At 45.0% G+C, this 18,700-nt stretch overlaps 1 protein-coding gene across 1 annotated transcript in view; it reads right to left on the reverse strand.

Moving 5' to 3' along the window:
* Window positions 1-8,185: 8,185 nt before the first annotated feature.
* Window positions 8,186-18,700, reverse strand: part of LOC148042286 (SLAM family member 6-like) — a 979,974-nt gene continuing 969,459 nt past the window's right edge. The window contains exons 4-6 of the mRNA XM_087703035.1: window positions 13,776-13,811; window positions 11,330-11,381; window positions 8,186-8,261 (exon numbers count right to left, since the gene is read on the reverse strand). Of these exons, the coding sequence (XP_087559161.1) occupies window positions 8,186-8,261; window positions 11,330-11,381; window positions 13,776-13,811 (164 nt within the window). The remainder of the gene's footprint in view (window positions 8,262-11,329; window positions 11,382-13,775; window positions 13,812-18,700) is intronic.

Below are 18,700 nucleotides of genomic sequence, written 5' to 3' on the forward strand. Positions count from 1 at the left end.
AGACAAGTGGAGGGATTCCTTTCTTTGGTGGGGGCTGCAGCCCCTCCCTCCCTTCCCTGGGATCTTCAGTCCCAAGGCCTTTTTCATGGAGAGAAGAATGTACCAGAACAAACATCCATTAAGAAGACTCTCCTGGATGCCTTGCTAATCAGATTTTCTGCCCTGCAGGTGACTTTGACATTCAGATCCTGGGAGGTGACCTTGATCACTGGAACATCGGGTGCGTGAGAATGGCGGTAGATGGGGGATTCCCGGCTGAATCTCACCCTGTCTTTCTAGTCCCCTGTGGAGCAATTCAGCTGCCTGGCTCCCTTTCCAGCCCCGTCCGGAGTGCAGGTCACTCTCATCTCAGAGTCCAGCAAAAATTCTGAGCAGCAGATGGAGAACAGTGTTAGCAAACCTTTTCGGCAGCGAGTGCATGCTCCGGAGTGCCGCAAACTGGAAGAGGAGATACTCAGTGCGTATGCGCACCAATGTTCCCTCTAAGCTTCCAACGGCTGTGCAGTGATTTTTAATGTCACAGCATGCTAGGATTGTGCGTGGGGCACTGCCCCACTCAGGACAGGGGGCCGCCGTGGGTCCTTCCTTCCTTCTTTCCTTCCGTCCTTCCTTCTTTCCTTCTTTCCTCCCTTCTTTCCTTCCTTTGGGATGGGAGTGGCTTTCCAAGCTTTGCCCCCTCCCCTCTCCTCCCGATTGCTGCCCACCGCCACTTGGCGAAGCCTCAGCTTCGCTCAGCGGAGCTGGCTGGCCAGCTTTACTTCACACTCAAGAACTTCTGCTAGTTCTGCAAATGCCGTTTTCTTCACAGAAGAGCGGCAGAACAGAGTGTAGACAGTTCGTAGTAAAGTCTCGATGTCTTTCATCAGTGAGACGTGCTTACACCCATCATCAATCCCCAGGCCTTCTCGATGTGCCACACAGTGCTGTTCAAGCAAATGGGATACATCTCGACGAAGCTGAGCAGCCACACCATTATTCTTACCCAGCATCACAGATGCACCATCTGACGTAAACATGACCATCTTTTGAATGTTGATGTTGTTTGTAGCATAGAACTCTTTTATGGATGCTCTGATTGCTGTGCTGTCGCCCGTCGACAACTGTAAAATTCCTGCAAACACGGTCTTACAAATCGCAGCATTAGACGGGCGGAATTTCGCATACAAAATCAACATTTTAGTGACTGATACATTGGTGCTTTCATCAGCAATAATAGTATGACAACTGGCATTACATAGATCATGCATGACTTCTTTCTGAACAACTGCATTGATGCACTCCACAAACTCAAAGCCATAATTCTTGCTGCGCCAGCTCTCTGGAATGGACACATACTTGCCTATGTGGTCATGTATGGCTTTGACTGATAATATTGACACATTCATGTTTATGCCCAGCAACACATTATCAATCAAAATTTTGACTTCATCAGCATTGGCATTTCTGCGCAGTGAAACTTATTTTCTGTTCTCTCTGTCTTCTGCACTTTCAGTCAGTAGCCTCGGCAGCCCTCCAGATTTCTGGCATCGTAGTTTAGGGATCGAATCCAGGTGAATCTTCTGATTGATATGACGCTTCAAATAATCAATTTTCCAATCGTTCCATCGTTTTCCAGTGGCGAATGTGCCACCTGTACAAGCTTCTTGGCATATCTGGCAAACAATGTCGTCACTACTTTCACGATAAGTGAAGATGTCACCCAGTTTTGTTAACTGTTTTCTAGACGAAGTTGGCAGTTCAGTCTGGTTTAAACTTCCAGCTGCACTTTTTCTTCGTAACAACATTTACTCCAGCTTTACGTTTCGACATCAGCACTGACTGATGATGTACCTATAGGGTTAGGGTTTATCAATTATTGCAATTATCTTTTCAAATTCATTTTGGATTAAATAAAAAAGAGCTTTGAAATGAATACATAAATGGCACTTAATACCAGTAATATTAAAATAGTCAATGTTTGATATACTTCATTTTAATGAATTTCGCTTGATATACTTCATCTTAATGAGTTAACAATCAATTGCAAAAGTTGTCTATACACTGTATGCTTCTGTGAATGTATTATATGCAATTTGCTATTTTAAATGAGTAAAATTATTAAAATCCCCATACGTAAAGTCTCATTCACATCTAACAGTTTTCTTCCATTGTTAATTTGTAAACTCAAGGATTTATTGTCTGCATGTTCAACAATGCTTGCTGATTGTTTAAAAATTTGTGAGAATTTGTTCCTCTCTGTACAGGGGGTTTCAGTAACCTACTACTTCTGCAAAACTAATTGCAAAACTAATAGCAAAACATTAAATTTTATTATTTTTAATATGAAAAAATAATTTGACTCATAAAATCTTATTTTTTTTCATGAATGCTCACATAGAAGTTGCTTTGCTATTGGGAAAAAGCACATTCTAATAATGAATAGCTAAACAGAATAGGAAATTGCATTATCCAAAACTCTAAAAAAATGAAGTGAAAAATATTTTAGCCACACTTTTTTCAAATCTTACTCCTCCTACAACCCAGTGAACTGCGTGGATGACTTTAAAGTACTTATATTGTAGTTAAGGTTTTAATTCTAAAAAATTTCTAAACTCCATACTACTTGCAAATATAAATAATTGTTAAAATGGCTCTACCATAACAAATAAGAGAAAAAAAAACACCTTCCTTTTGTTTATAAAGTAGTGATTTTAGTTTGCTCCAAATGATTTAACTATTTTAACTGACAGATAGGAAGTTTAATTAGATTAAAAGCAAAAATATTCTCAATGACTTTGAAAATCCCAATGAGTTATCAAATATAGGTACTCCTTCGTTACAACGTGGGACTGGAATTTTTTATTACTCAGCAATGTGGTCACAAAGCTGATGTCATGTGACCGGGCTCTCTCGCCTCTTTCTGACTCCGAGGGCATCAATCATGTTAGCCCAGGGATCTGCAAAGTTGGCTCTTTTAAGACTGGTGGACTTCAACTTCCAGAATTTTGAGAGTTGAAGTCCACCAGTCTTAAAACAGCCAACTTTGCAGACCCCTGTGTTAGCCCAAAGCCTGGCGCTGGGCCTTGCTCCCCCAATGGTGGAGCCCAGAGAAGCGAGGAGGGAGAAAAAGAGATGGAGGCCAAGGAGCTTCCCCCCTCCCAGCAAAAATCTAACTGGGAAACCGGGCAGTAGCAAATTAGCCAATCACGCGGCACACACGGAAAGCAAGGTTCAACTGGGTGGGCAGAGAAACTCCAGGGCTCTCTGTTCTAATTCCCTATGAAAACTGTTGCCTCTGAAGCATTTGCTCCAGTGTTTTGAACCTTTAAGCGCCCCTTTCCCTTTTTTCTTTTCGACCCACACTGATTAGGGAGAATACTGAAGTCAGGCGGCAATGTACTGCAGTAGGAAAGGTTGAGCCGGAGGGGTTTTTGATTGCGATTCCGTAGCCGCTCTGTAGTTCGTGTCCAGCAGATACGTGACACCGCGCGGCAGTTAGAAACTACTGCGCGGCGTATTGCAGCCATGTGTGCGGCCGCGCAACCGCGCACCTTAGAGGGAACAGTGATTTGCAGACAGACGTTTTACAGAGTCTTTAGCAATGCCCAGAACCCAAATGGAAAGCCCCTCTCACCACAATTCCCACCTGCAAATTCGGGGCTCTGAAGCCCTCAATGCAATTGCACCCCCTTATTTTTGATTTTGATTTGTTTATTATTTATAAATAATAAATCCCTTATGTTTTGGGGTTCACAGTTCCACTCCAAAACAAATTAATCTCAGTCCCCAAGCCCAGTTTCCTTCTGACCACCCATAACAAACACCCAAAATGCTGGAAATGCGAATCAATACACAGAACATATTATCATTTATGGTGGACCTGTGAGGAGGTAAAAGTTTTTTGGAAAAGGATCAAAAATTGGCTGGAGGCAGGGGTTAAAATAGAATGGAAACCTGAAGTTTTTTTAATTAGGAATTATGTCGTTGAAATACAAAAAAGAAATCCAATATTTAATACTACATATACTTACAGCGGCAAGGATCGCCTTTGCCCAGAAATGGAAAAACAAACTAACCCCAAATGAAGATGAAATAATAAGAAAGATTATGGACTGTGCTGAAATGGATAAACTAATGAAAGAAATACAGGGAAAGGAAGAATCAGAATTCTACCAGATATGGGATAAATGGTACAGGTGGATGGAGGAAAGAAACAAAAATCAATGAAAGAATATAACAACACTCAAAAATAATAGTTATGAGTAAAATAAGAGGGTTAAGAATGGTGAAATCCAAATGAAATACAATAGAAGGGGAAATAATATAAGGTGAGCGGTATCGATTGATGATTGCTAATATAAAAAACAGGAAGTTCCTGTTCACACTGTATTGTATAAATGTGGTGTACGTCTAATTTGGGTGCGTGTGTATTTTACATGTTTGTTAATAAAAAGAGCGATTGTGGGTGCACCAAGGTACACCCACGCCACACCTATCCTCCACGAGCTGCACTGGCAACCTATTAGTCTCCGAATCCGCTTCAAGGTGCTGGTCGCTACCTATAAAGCCCTACATGGCATCAGACCTGGGTACCTGAGAGACTGCCTCCTGCCAATTACCTCTCTCAGACCAATTAGATCGCACAGGTTGGGTCTCCTCCGGATTCCATCTGCCAGCCAATGTCGGCTGGCGACTCCCCCGGGGAGAGCCTTCTCTGTTGCCCTCTGGAACGAGCTCCCTGTTGAGATCCGGACCCTTACTACCCTCCCGGCCTTCCGCAAAGCCACCAAGTCCTGGCTGTTTCAGCAGGCTGGGGGGAGCTGAGAAGCATCTACCTCCACGGAAATTGTGAATGTTGGTTTTGTTTTTAATATGTTGTCTTTGTCTCGTTCCCCCCTTTCCCTTGTCTTTTGTGAGCCGCCCGGAGTCCTCCAGGAGTGGGCAGCATACAAGACAAATAAATAAATAAATAAATAAATAAAATAAAATAAAATAAATAATAAAAATTAAAAAAAAACACCCATCAAGCACAACCAGAAAGACCAGCTCTGTCCTTCTTGTAAGTTGCATTAACAGTCTCTTGTAAGTTTCTCTCCTGCTGTCTCTCCCAAGGCCTTTCCCCCATCCCACCCTTGGTGCATCTTCTCAGAAATTATCAGAACAACTGGCTTAAAGGACCAGGCGGTCCCGGACACCTTGCTAACACTGTTTCCTCCTGTGCAGGTGTCTTTGAGACCCATGTTTTGGGAGACGGGTTTGATCACAGAACTCCCAAGGGAGAATCTACCTCTACCTTCCACCAAATACGTGCTCTGGACGTGCACTATTGTTACATTTTGTCTGAAATGTTTAGTCCATTAAGACTCTATTGCTTGAGTAACATAATAAATTCATATGAATCATGGATAATGGTATTGCGTGCATGTCTCTTATTTTTGTAAAGAAAAATGAGGAAATACTTTCTATTTCTTCTGCTAGAACTTGTATCTGAATCGTCTGACTTTTTCTTAAAAGCAATAAGAATTGACAGGGAGACGGATGAACAGAAAATGTGATGTTTTATAACTTACTCATGTACTGGCATGATAGGAACATTTGGTTGCCATTAGCTTTGCAGGTTTCAATTAAAGCCTGGTAACGCAGTAGGAAATTAATTCAGAAAAAGAAAAGTACCATAGCTTTCAAGATCTTCATTTACACTTCTTAACACCAAGCCCTTCAGGCTTCCAAGTTCTTTCGATCTGTGGTGTAAAATGCATCGTCAGATTCATTGGAGCTCTGCTGGTCTCCAAACCCAATAATCATAGCTCATTGCAGTATTTATTTAATTAATCAATACTCATCTCACATTACTGCCCTGACCATCTACTGCTACTGTCTTCATGAAGGAATTATTGTCTTAATTTAAAAAAAAAAACCTATCTGTTGCATTTGCCATAAAGTTAGGACAAAGTGTACTAAGATTCTGCTCACCTAGCAGTTCCATCACAACAGTCACTCGTGCCCTTGTGACCTCAAGACTGGACTACTGCAATGTGCTCTACATGGGGCAGCCCTTGAAGAGCATTAGGAGACATCAGCTTGTCCAGAATGCAGCCGCACGAGCGATTGTGGGTGCACCTCAGTACACCCACGTTACACCTATCCTCCGTGAGCGGCACTGGCTGCCTATTGGTCTCCGGATGCGTTTCAAGGTGCTAGTCGTTACTTTTAAAGCCCTACATGGTATCGGACCTGGGTACTTGAGAGACGGCCTGCTGCCAATTACCTCCAATAGACCGATCAGATCCCACAGATTAGGCCTCCTCCGAATTCCATCCACTGGCCAATGCTGACTGTCGACCACCCGGAGGAGGGCCTTCTTCTGTGGCTGCTCCGGCCCTTGGAACGAGTTCCCCGTGGAGATTCGGCCCCTCACCACCCTCCAGGCTTTCCGCAAAGCCCTTAAAACCCTGGGGCTGATGAGTTCCTGTCCCCGCTCGAATGGTGTGCCTGTTGAGTTGTTTTAAAATTGTGGTATTGTTTGTCTATGTCTTTTTTCCTCCTATTTGTATCCCCTATCCCCCCCCCCCGACTTGGGTTGTGAGCCACCCTGAGTCCCTTCTGGGAAAAGGGCGGCATAGAAATATAATAAATTCAGTTCAATTCAATTCAGTTCGAAAGCATGCAAATGTGAGTAGATAAATAGGTAGAGCCCTTGCTTTGTGCTGCCTGGGGAGCAACTGGGGTGGGAGGATGCAGAGACAACCTCGCCCAGGACAGAACTTGGGGTGTGGAAAGGGTGCAGAGGGAGCACCCGCAAGTTCCATCTTCTCCTTGATATGGAGCTGGTAATTTCTGTTTTGTTGTGACTTGTATGGTTTTGTATGGCTTTTCTTGGTTTGTTTGGTAGGACAGGAGAAGGATGATGCTTCCTCTCACTTTGACTTGTGGGGTTGTGTGAGGGGCCTCTGATCAGAGAGTGGAGCAGACACGGAGTGGGAGGGGTGAGAGAAGGACACGTCACTGACCAATTTCTCCGGATTTATACTTTTGTAGAACCCATTAGGAACTGGGTGATACCTTTATAGAAAAGACTCGCCCAGGTTTGAAAAGTTTACAAATTTCTGGAAAGCTATCAAACAACTCTCCCTCATTTCATGGCTGTCTTCCCAGTCTCACCCTTCAACTCCCAAAGATTAAATAATGAAGCAAATGTGGTTTGGGTGTGTGTGTGTTCTTTGGGGGGGGCAGACAAGGCACCAATGAAAGCATATGCAGAGAAGCAAGGTGGAGCACCCCTCCGGCCCCTCCCACTAGCCACACTAGTAAAAGATCTGATTGGCTGGTCCATAGAAGCACCCTTCTCCCAAAGGCTCCTCTTAAAAGCTGCCAAGGAAGACGATGAAGTGAAGCGGCAGGAGGGAGACTCATCTCAGTCATCTGTCAATCATCTCCAGGGTGTGGCTGGGCCCGCCTTCCTCCTCCTCCATCTGCTGGGAAGAAAACCAAGGCCACAGTTGAGCTTCAGGAGAAACAAGGCAGAGGTCCAAGGGACAACCAGCTAGAGCAGATCAGAAGGTGCAAAAGGAGAAGAAGGGGAAACTTGGCTGCAGTATTTATGTCCATTCATTCATTCATTCATTCATTCATTCACTCACTCATTCATGTTCTTCCTGCTACTATGAATGAGGGGGGCTCAAAGTGGATGTTCATCCTATGAAGAGACTTTGTGCAACTGTTTTTCACAGCTTGCCTGACATGATCTCTTGACGTGGGCAAATCTGACTGATTGAGATGAAAGAGGCTTTGTATTGTGGAAGTACTTGGGATCAATCTCAACATGTAGATCTTGAGAAATAAAGAGGATCCTTTGGGGTCTCAGCTGTGCTACCTATGGATTAGATCCCTTTTCTGCTGGTTGGTCAGAGTGACGAGGGAGGTGCTAGGGGGATAGATGGAGGCGGTGGCAAATGCATCTTTGCTGAAGAGATGTTCTTCAACCTTTGCCTTTGGGGATGCTGAGGTGATGATTGGACCGCAGGTGGACAGTAGAGCCCTAGATGAAGCAGACCCTTAATGGGTAGGAAAGAGCAAATTCATCTGCTCCAGTGTAAATATTCTCTACGGTGTTTATTCTAATAGCAAATTAACCCTGTTCCTCTGGATCATCAATGATCTCCTCTGGGGCAGAAGGAGAAGGAAAGAAGAAGAGAAGTGGGGTTTCTCAGAGGGTACCTTTCCTGGATTTCATCATCAAAATGAGCCCCAAACAGCCAAGGAGGAGAAGATTTCCCACTTTGATAAGACACAGCAGGGCCCAGAGAGTCCCGGAGAGGTTTGTGGTCTGTTCTGAAAAAGAACAACGGGTCCTGTTAATCTTTTCAGCACCTCCAGAGAATGGACAGCGCTTGCCCATCTGCAGCAGAAGACCCATCACTTCCAGGCAGGGGACCAGCACCTTGAATCCCACCCCTACTCCATCTGGTCAGAAGGCCAAGAGTTATTAGGCGCATCAAATCTCCCAGGTCATGGTTGTCCCAAAGGTGCTTTTTCAGGAGGCGTGCTTATTTGTTTTTTCTTTGAAGACTTTTCACTTCTCATCCAAGAAGCTTCTTCAATTCTGACTGGATTCTGGGGTAAGGATTTATATTCCTCGCAGACAGCTGGTCATTTGCATCCTTTTAGAGTTGTTGAGGTCACTTGGAGGTTTCTCTGTCTCCGTGGAGTCACCTGAGTAGTGGAAATGGCTCTCAAAAAGGATGCAAAGGACCAGCTGTCCACAAGGACTATAAATCCTTCCATTTGAGAGACCGTACTGCTGCCAATTACCTCCACCAGACCGATTAGATCCCACAGAGTAGGCCTCCTTCGAATTCCATCTGCCGGCCAGTGTCGACTGGCGACTACCCGGAGGAGGGCCTTCTCTGTGGCTGCTCCGACCCTCTGGAATGAACTCCCCATAGAGATTCACACCCTCACCACCCTCCAGGCCTTCCGCAAAGCCCTTAAAACCTGGCTGTTCCGACAGGCCTGGGGCTAAACAACCGTTGCCCCTATCTCGAATGGTATGATTGTTGCACTTTTTAAATTATGTATTGTTTTGTGTTGGTGTCAAACTGTTTGTATCCCCTTTCCCTTGCTCAATAGCAATAATAGCAATAACAGTGGACTTATATACCGCTTCATAGGGCTTTCAGCCCTCTCTAAGCGGTTTACAGAGTCAGCATATTGCCCCCAACAACAATCCGGGTCCTCATTTTACCCACCTCGGAAGGATGGAAGGCTGAGTCAACCCTGAGCCGGTGAGATTTGAACCGCTGAACTGCTGATCTAGCAGTCAGCCTGCAGTGCTGCATTTAACCACTGCGCCACCTTGGCTCCCTAGTTGTGAGCCGCCCTGAGTCCCCCTCGGGGAAAAGGGCGGCATACAAATGAAATAAATGAAATGAATGAATGCATTTCCCACCATCCAGTCAGAGCTGAAGAAGCTTCTTGGAGGAGAAGGGAAACGTCTTCAAAGAAAAAACAAGGAAGTCCAGGTGCCTCCTGAAGAAGCACCTTTAGAGCAGGTGGACCAAGCTTTGCCCACGATTGCTTGTGCTGATGCCTGATGGACCATCTGAAGCTCCTACATGGTCTTCAAGGCGGTTCAGCATAAGCATGGAATGAGTACAATTGTCCCAGGAGATGCGTCTGCGCTGATCCCTCCTGGCCACAGCTGAGCATGAGCAGCCGAGTCCAAGAGTGTCCCTGAATTACACAGCTGTCCCTTCTAGGGAGGTGTCTCTCTCTCTCACAAACACACACACATACTTTTATTGGGCATTCTGCTGGAAAAATATGACAAAAGGACTATATATTTGATTTTACATGTATTAACTGCAGCTGGAATCGTATTTGCACAACAATGGCAGAATGATGAGGTCCCAACAGATGAGGGTGTGCAGAAATGGATAGACTAATGCTCACCAGGAAGGACAAAGAAGAAACTGAACATTTTTTGATATGGGACCTATTTTACCAATGTAGAAATGTGGGGACACAAAAAGGATAAATGTTAAAAGGGAGATTTGTTAAGGTAGATAAGTTTAATATTATTGCTATTATAGTATTAGTGTTATTGTGATGAATACTGTTGTAAACATTTTGATTATGATTGCCTAAAACAATTGTACCCAGTCAACTCACTGTTTGATGGAAATTGAATGTTTATAGGTTATATAAATAAAATAAATAAAACAGGGGGGTGGAGACTATTTGAAGCCTAAAACCTCCTGAGGTTTATAGGTCTCCTGGGCTTTGTTACTCAGACTGATAGAGAGACAAAATGGTCCTCTTTATTGTTTACTGCAAGGCAAAACTACGGGTAGTTCTTGATTTACGACCACAATTGACCCCAAAATTTCCTATGGGATACAGTTGTTAAGTGAGTTTTGCCCCACTTTATGACAGTTGTTAAGAGAATCACTGCGGTTCTTGGGTTAGTAACACGGTTGTGAAGTCAATCTGGCTTCCCCATTGATTTTGCTGAGTTCAACGCAGAGATTTTACTGATTTTTTTTTCTCTTTCTTTTTTCTTTTCTTTTTTTAATTTCCTTGGCTTTAATATATCTTAGACTGTGTTTGATAAAAAGCTATACCGTGTACGGGCTCTGGGAAGTCGGGGGGGGGAGGGAGGTGGGGTCATAGGGGGGAGGAGGGGAAGGGGGAAATATAGTATGTGCCAGATTTTAAAGTAATATGATTGCACTTGTATACTGTTGCCTTTTTAATTCTAGTGTAAAAATAAGAAGCTGAATATATTGATAGATAGTAGAAATACACCGAAGGGAGGAGCAGAGGGAAAGAAGAAAGAGGGGTAGAGAGGGTGGGAGAGAGGATCGGAAGGAGGGTGAGATGGAAGGGAGGGAGTGTATTGGGAGAAAGGAGTGATAGAGGGGGAGGGGAAGTAGGAGAGGGGAATGTTGGAGGGGAGAAAGGAAAGTTGGAGGGAAGTGAAAGAAAGGGTGTATGGAGGGTTGAAGTGGTATATTGGGTTTGTATTTTGGGGAGTATTTTTGACAAGGATGGCTGTGTTTATTGTTCAATGTTATATGGCCCCGGTCATGCACAGTATATATGTGACTGTATGAAATGAAAATGAAAATGAAAATAAAACATATTTGGAAAAAAAAAGAGAGAGAGAATCACTGCAGTTCTTGGGTTAGTAACACGGTTGTGAAGTCAATTTGGCTTCCCCATTGATTTTGCTGGTCAGAAAGTCACACAAGGGTCAAACATGAGCATAGGATCTTGCAATCCTCATAAAGATCAGCCAGTTGCTAAGCACCTCAGTTTTGATCTCGTGACCATGGGGATGCGAAATGTGCTAAGGCACAGCAGGGCCCAGAGAGGCAGCTGGTAGAAGTTCTCGGTCTGACCTGAAAAAGAGCCACAGAGCAAACACCAGAGAATGGACAGTTCAGGGCCCCCTTGCAGCAGAAGAGCAACCAGCCATATGTGGGAGCTGAGTCCTTCTCTTGGGCTCAAAAGGAAGATCTGCTCCACTAGAGAGACCCAAAGCTCCACCAAGCCTCAGGCAGACCAGGCCACCTGAAAAATACATCTGGAGGACACTTGAGTAATTCAAAATATCCCTGTCAGCTGTCCAGAGATAGAGATAGCTGGGGTTTTGTAATCCAAATAAAATAGTTTCCTGTGGGAACCAAGGACATTCCCACAGGTGCTTGAGAGAGAGGGGGAGCAGAGTAATCAAGCAACTGGCCAGCATCTCTATTGGACAATGTGACTGATAACTCCAAAGTTTCTTGGGGTTTGTGAACTTTTACAGACAGTAGTTCATCCCCTATTTTGCTGAGATTGCCCTCCCTATTACGGAGAGAATTGAGAAGAGATGGGAAAATATTGAAAATATAAACTTTAATGTGGCAAAACCTGATGGAAAAAATGGAAGATACTCAGCAAATAGAAGATATTCAGCAAATGGAAAAAGTGGAGGCTAGAATCCTAAAAATGAATAGAGGGAAGATAACCGTGGATATTGACAGTGAACTGAGTGTGGTTGGAGATGGAAAGAGTGGAACAAGGAAAGGGAAGATAGATGGAAAGGGGTTTTACTACAGATTTCAAGATATAGAAGAAGAAAAAATAGAAGAATTGATGGATTTAAGGAGAGAATTTTTGATCAAAACACTACTGAAAACGAAAGATAAGCTGATTAAAGAAGCTGATGGAGGGTTTCGAGATTTTACAAGATATGTAACAAGCAACAAATTGCGAAGAGAAGTCCAAACAAATTTGATTAAGGAAATAACCAGAAGACCAATTCCACAAATGGCAAAAGAAATAAGGCTACACTATTACTGGAAAGACACAGGTTGAGATATGAAAATTAATAATAAAACACTAGTTAAATTTACTTAAAATTAGAGCTTTATGTTAAAAATGTAGTGATAGTGATAAAGTTAGGTGAATAATTGATGATAACAATGTACACATATATATTGGTTTGACAAGAAGAAATTTGGTATAAATTTTTAAAAGGGGAAAAATGGGGAAAAAGTAAGTTAAACATAATCAAACAATCACTAAATAAATAACTGATAATGATAATAATATAATAATTTGTATTGATGGGATAAAAGGGAAAATTAGATATAAATTGTATACAATGATTAAGAAAAGAGGTTTAATAAAATTTGTCAAAATTAGAGCATTATGTTAAAAATGTAGTGTTAATGGATAAAGTTAGATAAAGGATAACAATGCATATATATGTATTGGTTTGATAGGGGAAATTTGGTAACTATTTTAAATGGTGAAAAAAAGGGGAAAAACTAAGTTAACCTTAGTTAAACTATTGTTAAATAAATGACTGATAATAACAATGTAATAATTTGTATTGATAGGATAAAAGGGAAAATTAGATATAAATTGTATACAATGATTAAGAAAAGAGGTTTAATATTTTTTGTTATTAAATATAATTAATTTTTATTTTGAATGTGTTATAAAGGTATAACATGGCTGGATGATATTGAAAATAGATAAGGGAATGCCACTATGTGGTTTTGATTTAAATTTTGGAATGTTGTTATAAAGGGACAATAAAACAACTATAGTCATATGAAGGATGAGGTATGATGATAGCAATATATATAAATATATGTGATGTAAAATAGATAACTTGATATGAATCAGAGGTGATGACTGTGGAAGGGATGCACGAAAGTTCTTTGTAATCAATTGACACACTTTCTACGATTTGTAATGGAGGATGATTTTCTTTGTTTTTTATTCAAAAAATAAAAGATTTTGGGGAAAAAGAAGAATTGGTCCATGTCATGCTTCCCCCTCCCCAACCAGCCACACAAGCCCCCCCCAGAGGGCAGCCACAATGACAGAGAGCCAGGGAGGGAGGGAGGGAGGGAGGGAGGGGGCTTGACTCAAAAGAAATAAAAACTGAGCTTACAGCTGCAACATGCAGGTTGCAGGGCAACAAAGGGGTCCTAACCCTGAAAGATGGACTAGGCCGAAGGGCTCTAAACTCTCTGTCCCCAATAGCTAGCATCTACAGTTCCTCCAGAGAAGGTTCCAAGCAGGGGGGACATTTCGGCTTCCTTAAAACCTGGCAGGGAGACAATTTTGGTGGCCAGAAATGAAAAGGGACATCGGGGACTATGTCAAAAGCTGTGCGACCTGTGCAGGCAATGAAGGAAATTGGAAACTATTTGAGGGGGGGGTGACCCTTTGGAAAAACTGCCAAGAGGGAGGGGCAGGAAGGGTGGAAGCTACAAGGAGGGGGTGGAGCTCACCATTCACTTGGGGGTCTTCGGTCCCAGGTCTCTCTTCTGGGGTTCAGCGTGATGGGCAGAATGCAAGTGGAAGAGAGCAGATCGAAAGGAAACAGAGATCAGGCAGTGAGAAATCGAGCATCTCTGGTTGGGGGAAGCCATCCGATTAACAGCCAAAAGACCCCATTAACCCTCCCTGAAGCCGATTGTTAAGCCTGGTTAATTTTACAATTGTTTTCCTCCATTCTGTACTACAAACACAAAACAACTGCAAACAAAAATGGGAGGAATGAGAGCCAAAGTAGAACAGGAAATGCATGCAGGGCGATCTTCATCATGTCTCTGCGTTAAAAGGCTTGCAAAATGAGTTGAGTAACTGCATTCACCAAATGAGGAGTCATTATCTACCCAAATAACTTTATACTGACCGACTTAACATTCGCCGATGACATTGCCCTGTTCGCAGATTCGTTGGATTCACTACAAGGCATGGTGGATAGAGTGGCAAAAGAAACTGCAAGTCTAGGCTTAGTCCTTAGTGGCAACAAGTCCAAGCTTATGATATGCTGCAACCACATAGACGACCAAACCATCCACATTCAAAATGAACCAATTGAAGCTGTTGATCATTTCACCTACCTTGGCAGCAACATTACGGGAAATGGAGATGTTTCTTCAGAAATAAGTGCTAGAATTCAAAAAGCAACAATTGCCTGGAGCTCACTCAAGAAACTCTGGGCTAGGAAAGACATTCGCCTGAAAACCAAAGTCCGTATATACAAGGCTGTTATACCAACGTTATAATATGGTTGTGAAACCTGGCCAATAAAAATTGCTCATCAACACAAACTGGACTTATTTCAAAACCATTGCTTGCGTAGACTTACGAAAATCAAGTACTCTGAAAGAATATCCAATGCTGAAATCCGCCGAAAATGTGAGATCAATGAAAATGTATCTGCCATTATAGAACTTAGATGCTGGCGCTGGCTAGGCCATACATTGAGAATGCCAGAAAATCGAATCCCAAAAATTTCCCTGCTTGCAGAGCCTGTCCGACCTGGAAACGGCCAAAAGGAGGTGTTCGTCTAATCACTCTGCATCACTTCAAATGGAAAGCGGAAGATATAGTCATGCGCCCATTCAATCTTAGCCGAAAATCATATAATAGCGACTGGCTGCACCACCTGACAACCCTAGCCCAGGACCGAAAACAGTGGCGTCAAATTTCCATGGAAGTCGCCTATACCCACGATGAGTGAAGAGGCGTCAAGTACAAGTACAAGTACACCAAATGCCACTGAAGGCTTGAAGCATTAACCTCCTTATTTTAAACACAGGATATGTGAATGGCTAACTAGCTTAAAGTAAAACCACCCTCTACCAAGTTGCAAAATATATTTCTATCCAACAGCTTTGCCAGTTTTCCTAGATTTAACAAGTTAAAGTCAATTCCCATTAAGTGAAATGTCTGTGCAGGGTCCTTCTCGCCTCCGCATTAGAGATCTGTCCAGCAAAGAATCAAATGAGGAATTTTGACTCCTTGTCTGAGGATCCTTCCAGGTTCCTCCCCTGCCCCCGATTCAGTGTCCCTGTTGGAGAGCAACTCAGAGACTCTTCCCATCCTGCTTACAATCTTTTTAGTCTGTTGCCTTCAGGCAGAAGATACAGAAGAATCAAAACTAGAACCACACGCCTTCTGAATAACTTTTATCCCAGAGCTATAATTGCACTCAACAATGAACTAAAGGACCACCGTCAGTGAGCTATTGGACAGCATGACTTGGCCTGTTGTGTGGATGCTATTTGGAACCCCGACATTAACCCGAATCTCCCTTAAAACACTTGACCAGCTACCCTGAAAATTGGGGTGCTGTTCGGGGTTCTGAGCCCCAGCACTGACCCAAGCTTGGGCAGTGGAGAAACTCAGTGAAGACGGAGGAGGAGAAGAAAGCCGTGGGGAAAGCAGCAGATGACGCCTATCTATGTCGAGACCATCTACGTGCCTTCCAAAGCCCTGGTGGAGGATGCAGAGAGGGAGAGCCAGCTGGGAGCCAGGCGCAAAGAGCCTCCCTCACAATCGGAACTAGCTCTGCAAGATGAAGCCTCGGAATTTACTGCCTCTAAGGAGTTGCAGTAGTTGGGTCCAGCCTAAGACCCTCCACCCCCAGCCTCCCCCTCCCCCAGTAGCGATAGAAGGAGAAACACACTGTGAAGGGAAGAAAATTTTAGACTCTAGGTGGGTATAGAGTGGGTATAGATTGCGCATGTGCGAGATCAGAGATGGCTGCCAGGCGTTTTGTTCCGATCTAACGAGGTGAACAAACGCTGAAAACCCCCGAAGAACAACAACCTCGTACCTCGAAAAAAGGTCCTTGGGGATGTCCGGAATCCAGGGGACCCGAGGAGCTCAGACCTTTGCGGGGGTCGCTGCTTCTGGGCGACCCCGGACTGTACAATCTCCGGAGGTCTGTGAGCTGCCTGCGTTGCTCGGCGGTGGGCTGGGGGGGCGCCACGTTGGCTACAGCAGTGGCGTTTTTCGGCGGCTTCGGCGATTCCACTCTGCCTGCTGAGCTGCTTCGTTGGGGCTTCGTTGGGCTATTATCGCCCCGGAGGGAGAGTGAACGAGCCGGAACAGTGTTGGGACTGGGCAAATTGGACGGTTGGCTTTTCCTGATGCTGCATCGGCCTTTCCGGATGGCTCCCCTCCTTACTCGGCCTCACTTCCTCTCCAGCATTGCCTCCTTCCTCCTCCATTCTTGCTTGGTCGGGTGGCTCTTTGGGCGCGTTTTCCTCTCTGCCCGTCCCCGTTGCTGGGGGGTCTCCCCCTGTGTTTTCCGCCATTTGGCACCTGGCACTCCCCTACTGTGGCACTCTATCATCTGGCCTCCTCTGGCCGCGGCCTCTGGACTTTCAGGCTCGCTGGCGCAGCCCCACCTGGCTCTGACTATTATTATCATCACCACCCGCCATTGCCTTTGGGGCTCTATCTGGGACAACGCCTGTGTAAGAAGGCCCCCTGCTTCCCTCAATTGTTCCGGACTTTTTGGACCTGTTCAGATCTACAGAAGAGGGGGATACAAGTTATTCCCCTGTATACCTTCTCTGGACCATAGCTGGACGCCAATTATCTCAACCACCTTGAACGCTGAGAGCCTGAACTCGCACCTTAACAGCTGCGCAATCTATCTTTTCTTTCTTTCTTCTCTCCCTCCTTTTCTTTCTTTGTATGGGATATGCATGCGATATGTATGTAATTGAGTGAATGATCCCACTTTTTACTGCCATTATTGTTGAACTTCTGTGTTTTTAATTATTACGTGGGGACTGCCTGGGTGAGTGAATGAGTATGTTTGATTCGGAGGACCTGCCGAGGAATGCGGGGGTCATTGGGGTGGTCGGGGGGATTACGCACACGGGAGTGGGCCGGAGCATCACGGTCATAATGGGGAGGGGCAGATATGGCAGGGACTTTAGGGCAGGCCATTACTGGGGAAGGAGGGTTCGCTACGTTACAGAGATCCCTCCTTCTGGCCCTATGAGTCCCACTCCAAGGCCAGATGGCGTGAGTAATCAGGACCCTGGTCTCAGGCTGTTGTCGCTAAATGCCAGGTCTGTAGTTCATAAGGCTCCCCTCATCCGGGACTTAATTTTAGATGAGAGGGCAGACCTGGCATGTATTACTGAAACCTGGCTGGGCCCGGAGGGAGGAGTCCCCCTCGTAGAGATGTGCCCAGAAGGTTTTCAGGTGCTCCATCAGCTGAGAGCTCAGGAAAGGGGTGGGGGTGTGGCTATTGTTATCCGAGAGTCTCTAGTACCTCGTAGGATCCCTGCTCCGGAGCTTGTCGGGTGCGAGTCCCTGTTGGTGAAGTTGGACCTCAAGGGTCAAGTGGGTTTGCTGTTAACGTACCTGCCTCCCAACAGTGTTGCAGCAGCCCTCCCCTCGCTCCTCGAGTCAGTAGTCGAGCTGGCAATTGAGTTCCCCAGGCTTATGGTCCTGGGGGATTTCAATCTGCCTTCGCTCGTTGAACACTCTGATGGAGCGCAGGAGTTCATGGCTTCCATGACAGCCATGGGCTTGACCCAAGTAATTCGGGGCCCAACCCACTCAGCGGGTCACATGCTCGACCTCGTATTCCTCTCGGAGCAGTGGACTTGTGATCTTGGTCTGAGGGGTAGCGAGATCATACCCCTGTCGTGGTCAGACCACTGCCTACTGAGGCTTGACTTTCGGAGACCAAACCCCCACTGTATGGAGGAGGAACCGACCAGGTGGTTCCGCCCCAGGCGACTTATGGACCCTTTGAGGTTCCAGACGGAGCTTGGGGTTATTCCTGATACTCTCGCCCACAGTCCGGCAGAGACTCTGGTTGCTGCTTGGAATTCAGCAGCGACGGAGTCTCTTAACCGGATTGCGCCACTACGGCCGCTCCGAGGCAGTGGATCCAGGAGGCCTCCTTGGTTTACTGAGGAACTCCGGGAGAGGAAGCGCCGGAAGAGACGCCTAGAGCACTTATGGAGATCCAATAAATCCGAATCGAACCGAGCACTTTTAACATCTTGCATCAAGGAATACATCAGGGCAATCAGGACGTCGAAAAGAACCTACATTGCCACCTTGATTGCCTCCGCTGAGTCGCGCCCAGCCTCCCTGTTCAGGATAACCCGTTCCCTCCTAAATAGGAGGGATACGGGGGATCCTTTGCAGGGTAGGGCTGAGGATTACGTCCAGTTTCTAGCGGAAAAAGTTGCTCGGTTTCGGTCGGACTTAGACTCCAATTTCGCAGATCCAGCGGGGCACAGGGGGATAATCTGGTAGGCCATCGCTGGGTTGAGTTTCAAGCTGTTGCCCCTGAGGACGTGGACAAGGCCATGAGAGCTGTGAGTGCCTCCACATGTGTACTGGACCCGTGCCCCTCCTGGCTGGTTGCTAACAGCAGGGAGGT

Source organism: Thamnophis sirtalis, unplaced genomic scaffold (assembly GCF_051295495.1).
Source record: "Thamnophis sirtalis isolate CommonGarterSnake01/CBP01778 unplaced genomic scaffold, rThaSir2_p1.2 scaffold_18, whole genome shotgun sequence".
NCBI classification, from domain to species: domain Eukaryota; kingdom Metazoa; phylum Chordata; class Lepidosauria; order Squamata; family Natricidae; genus Thamnophis; species Thamnophis sirtalis.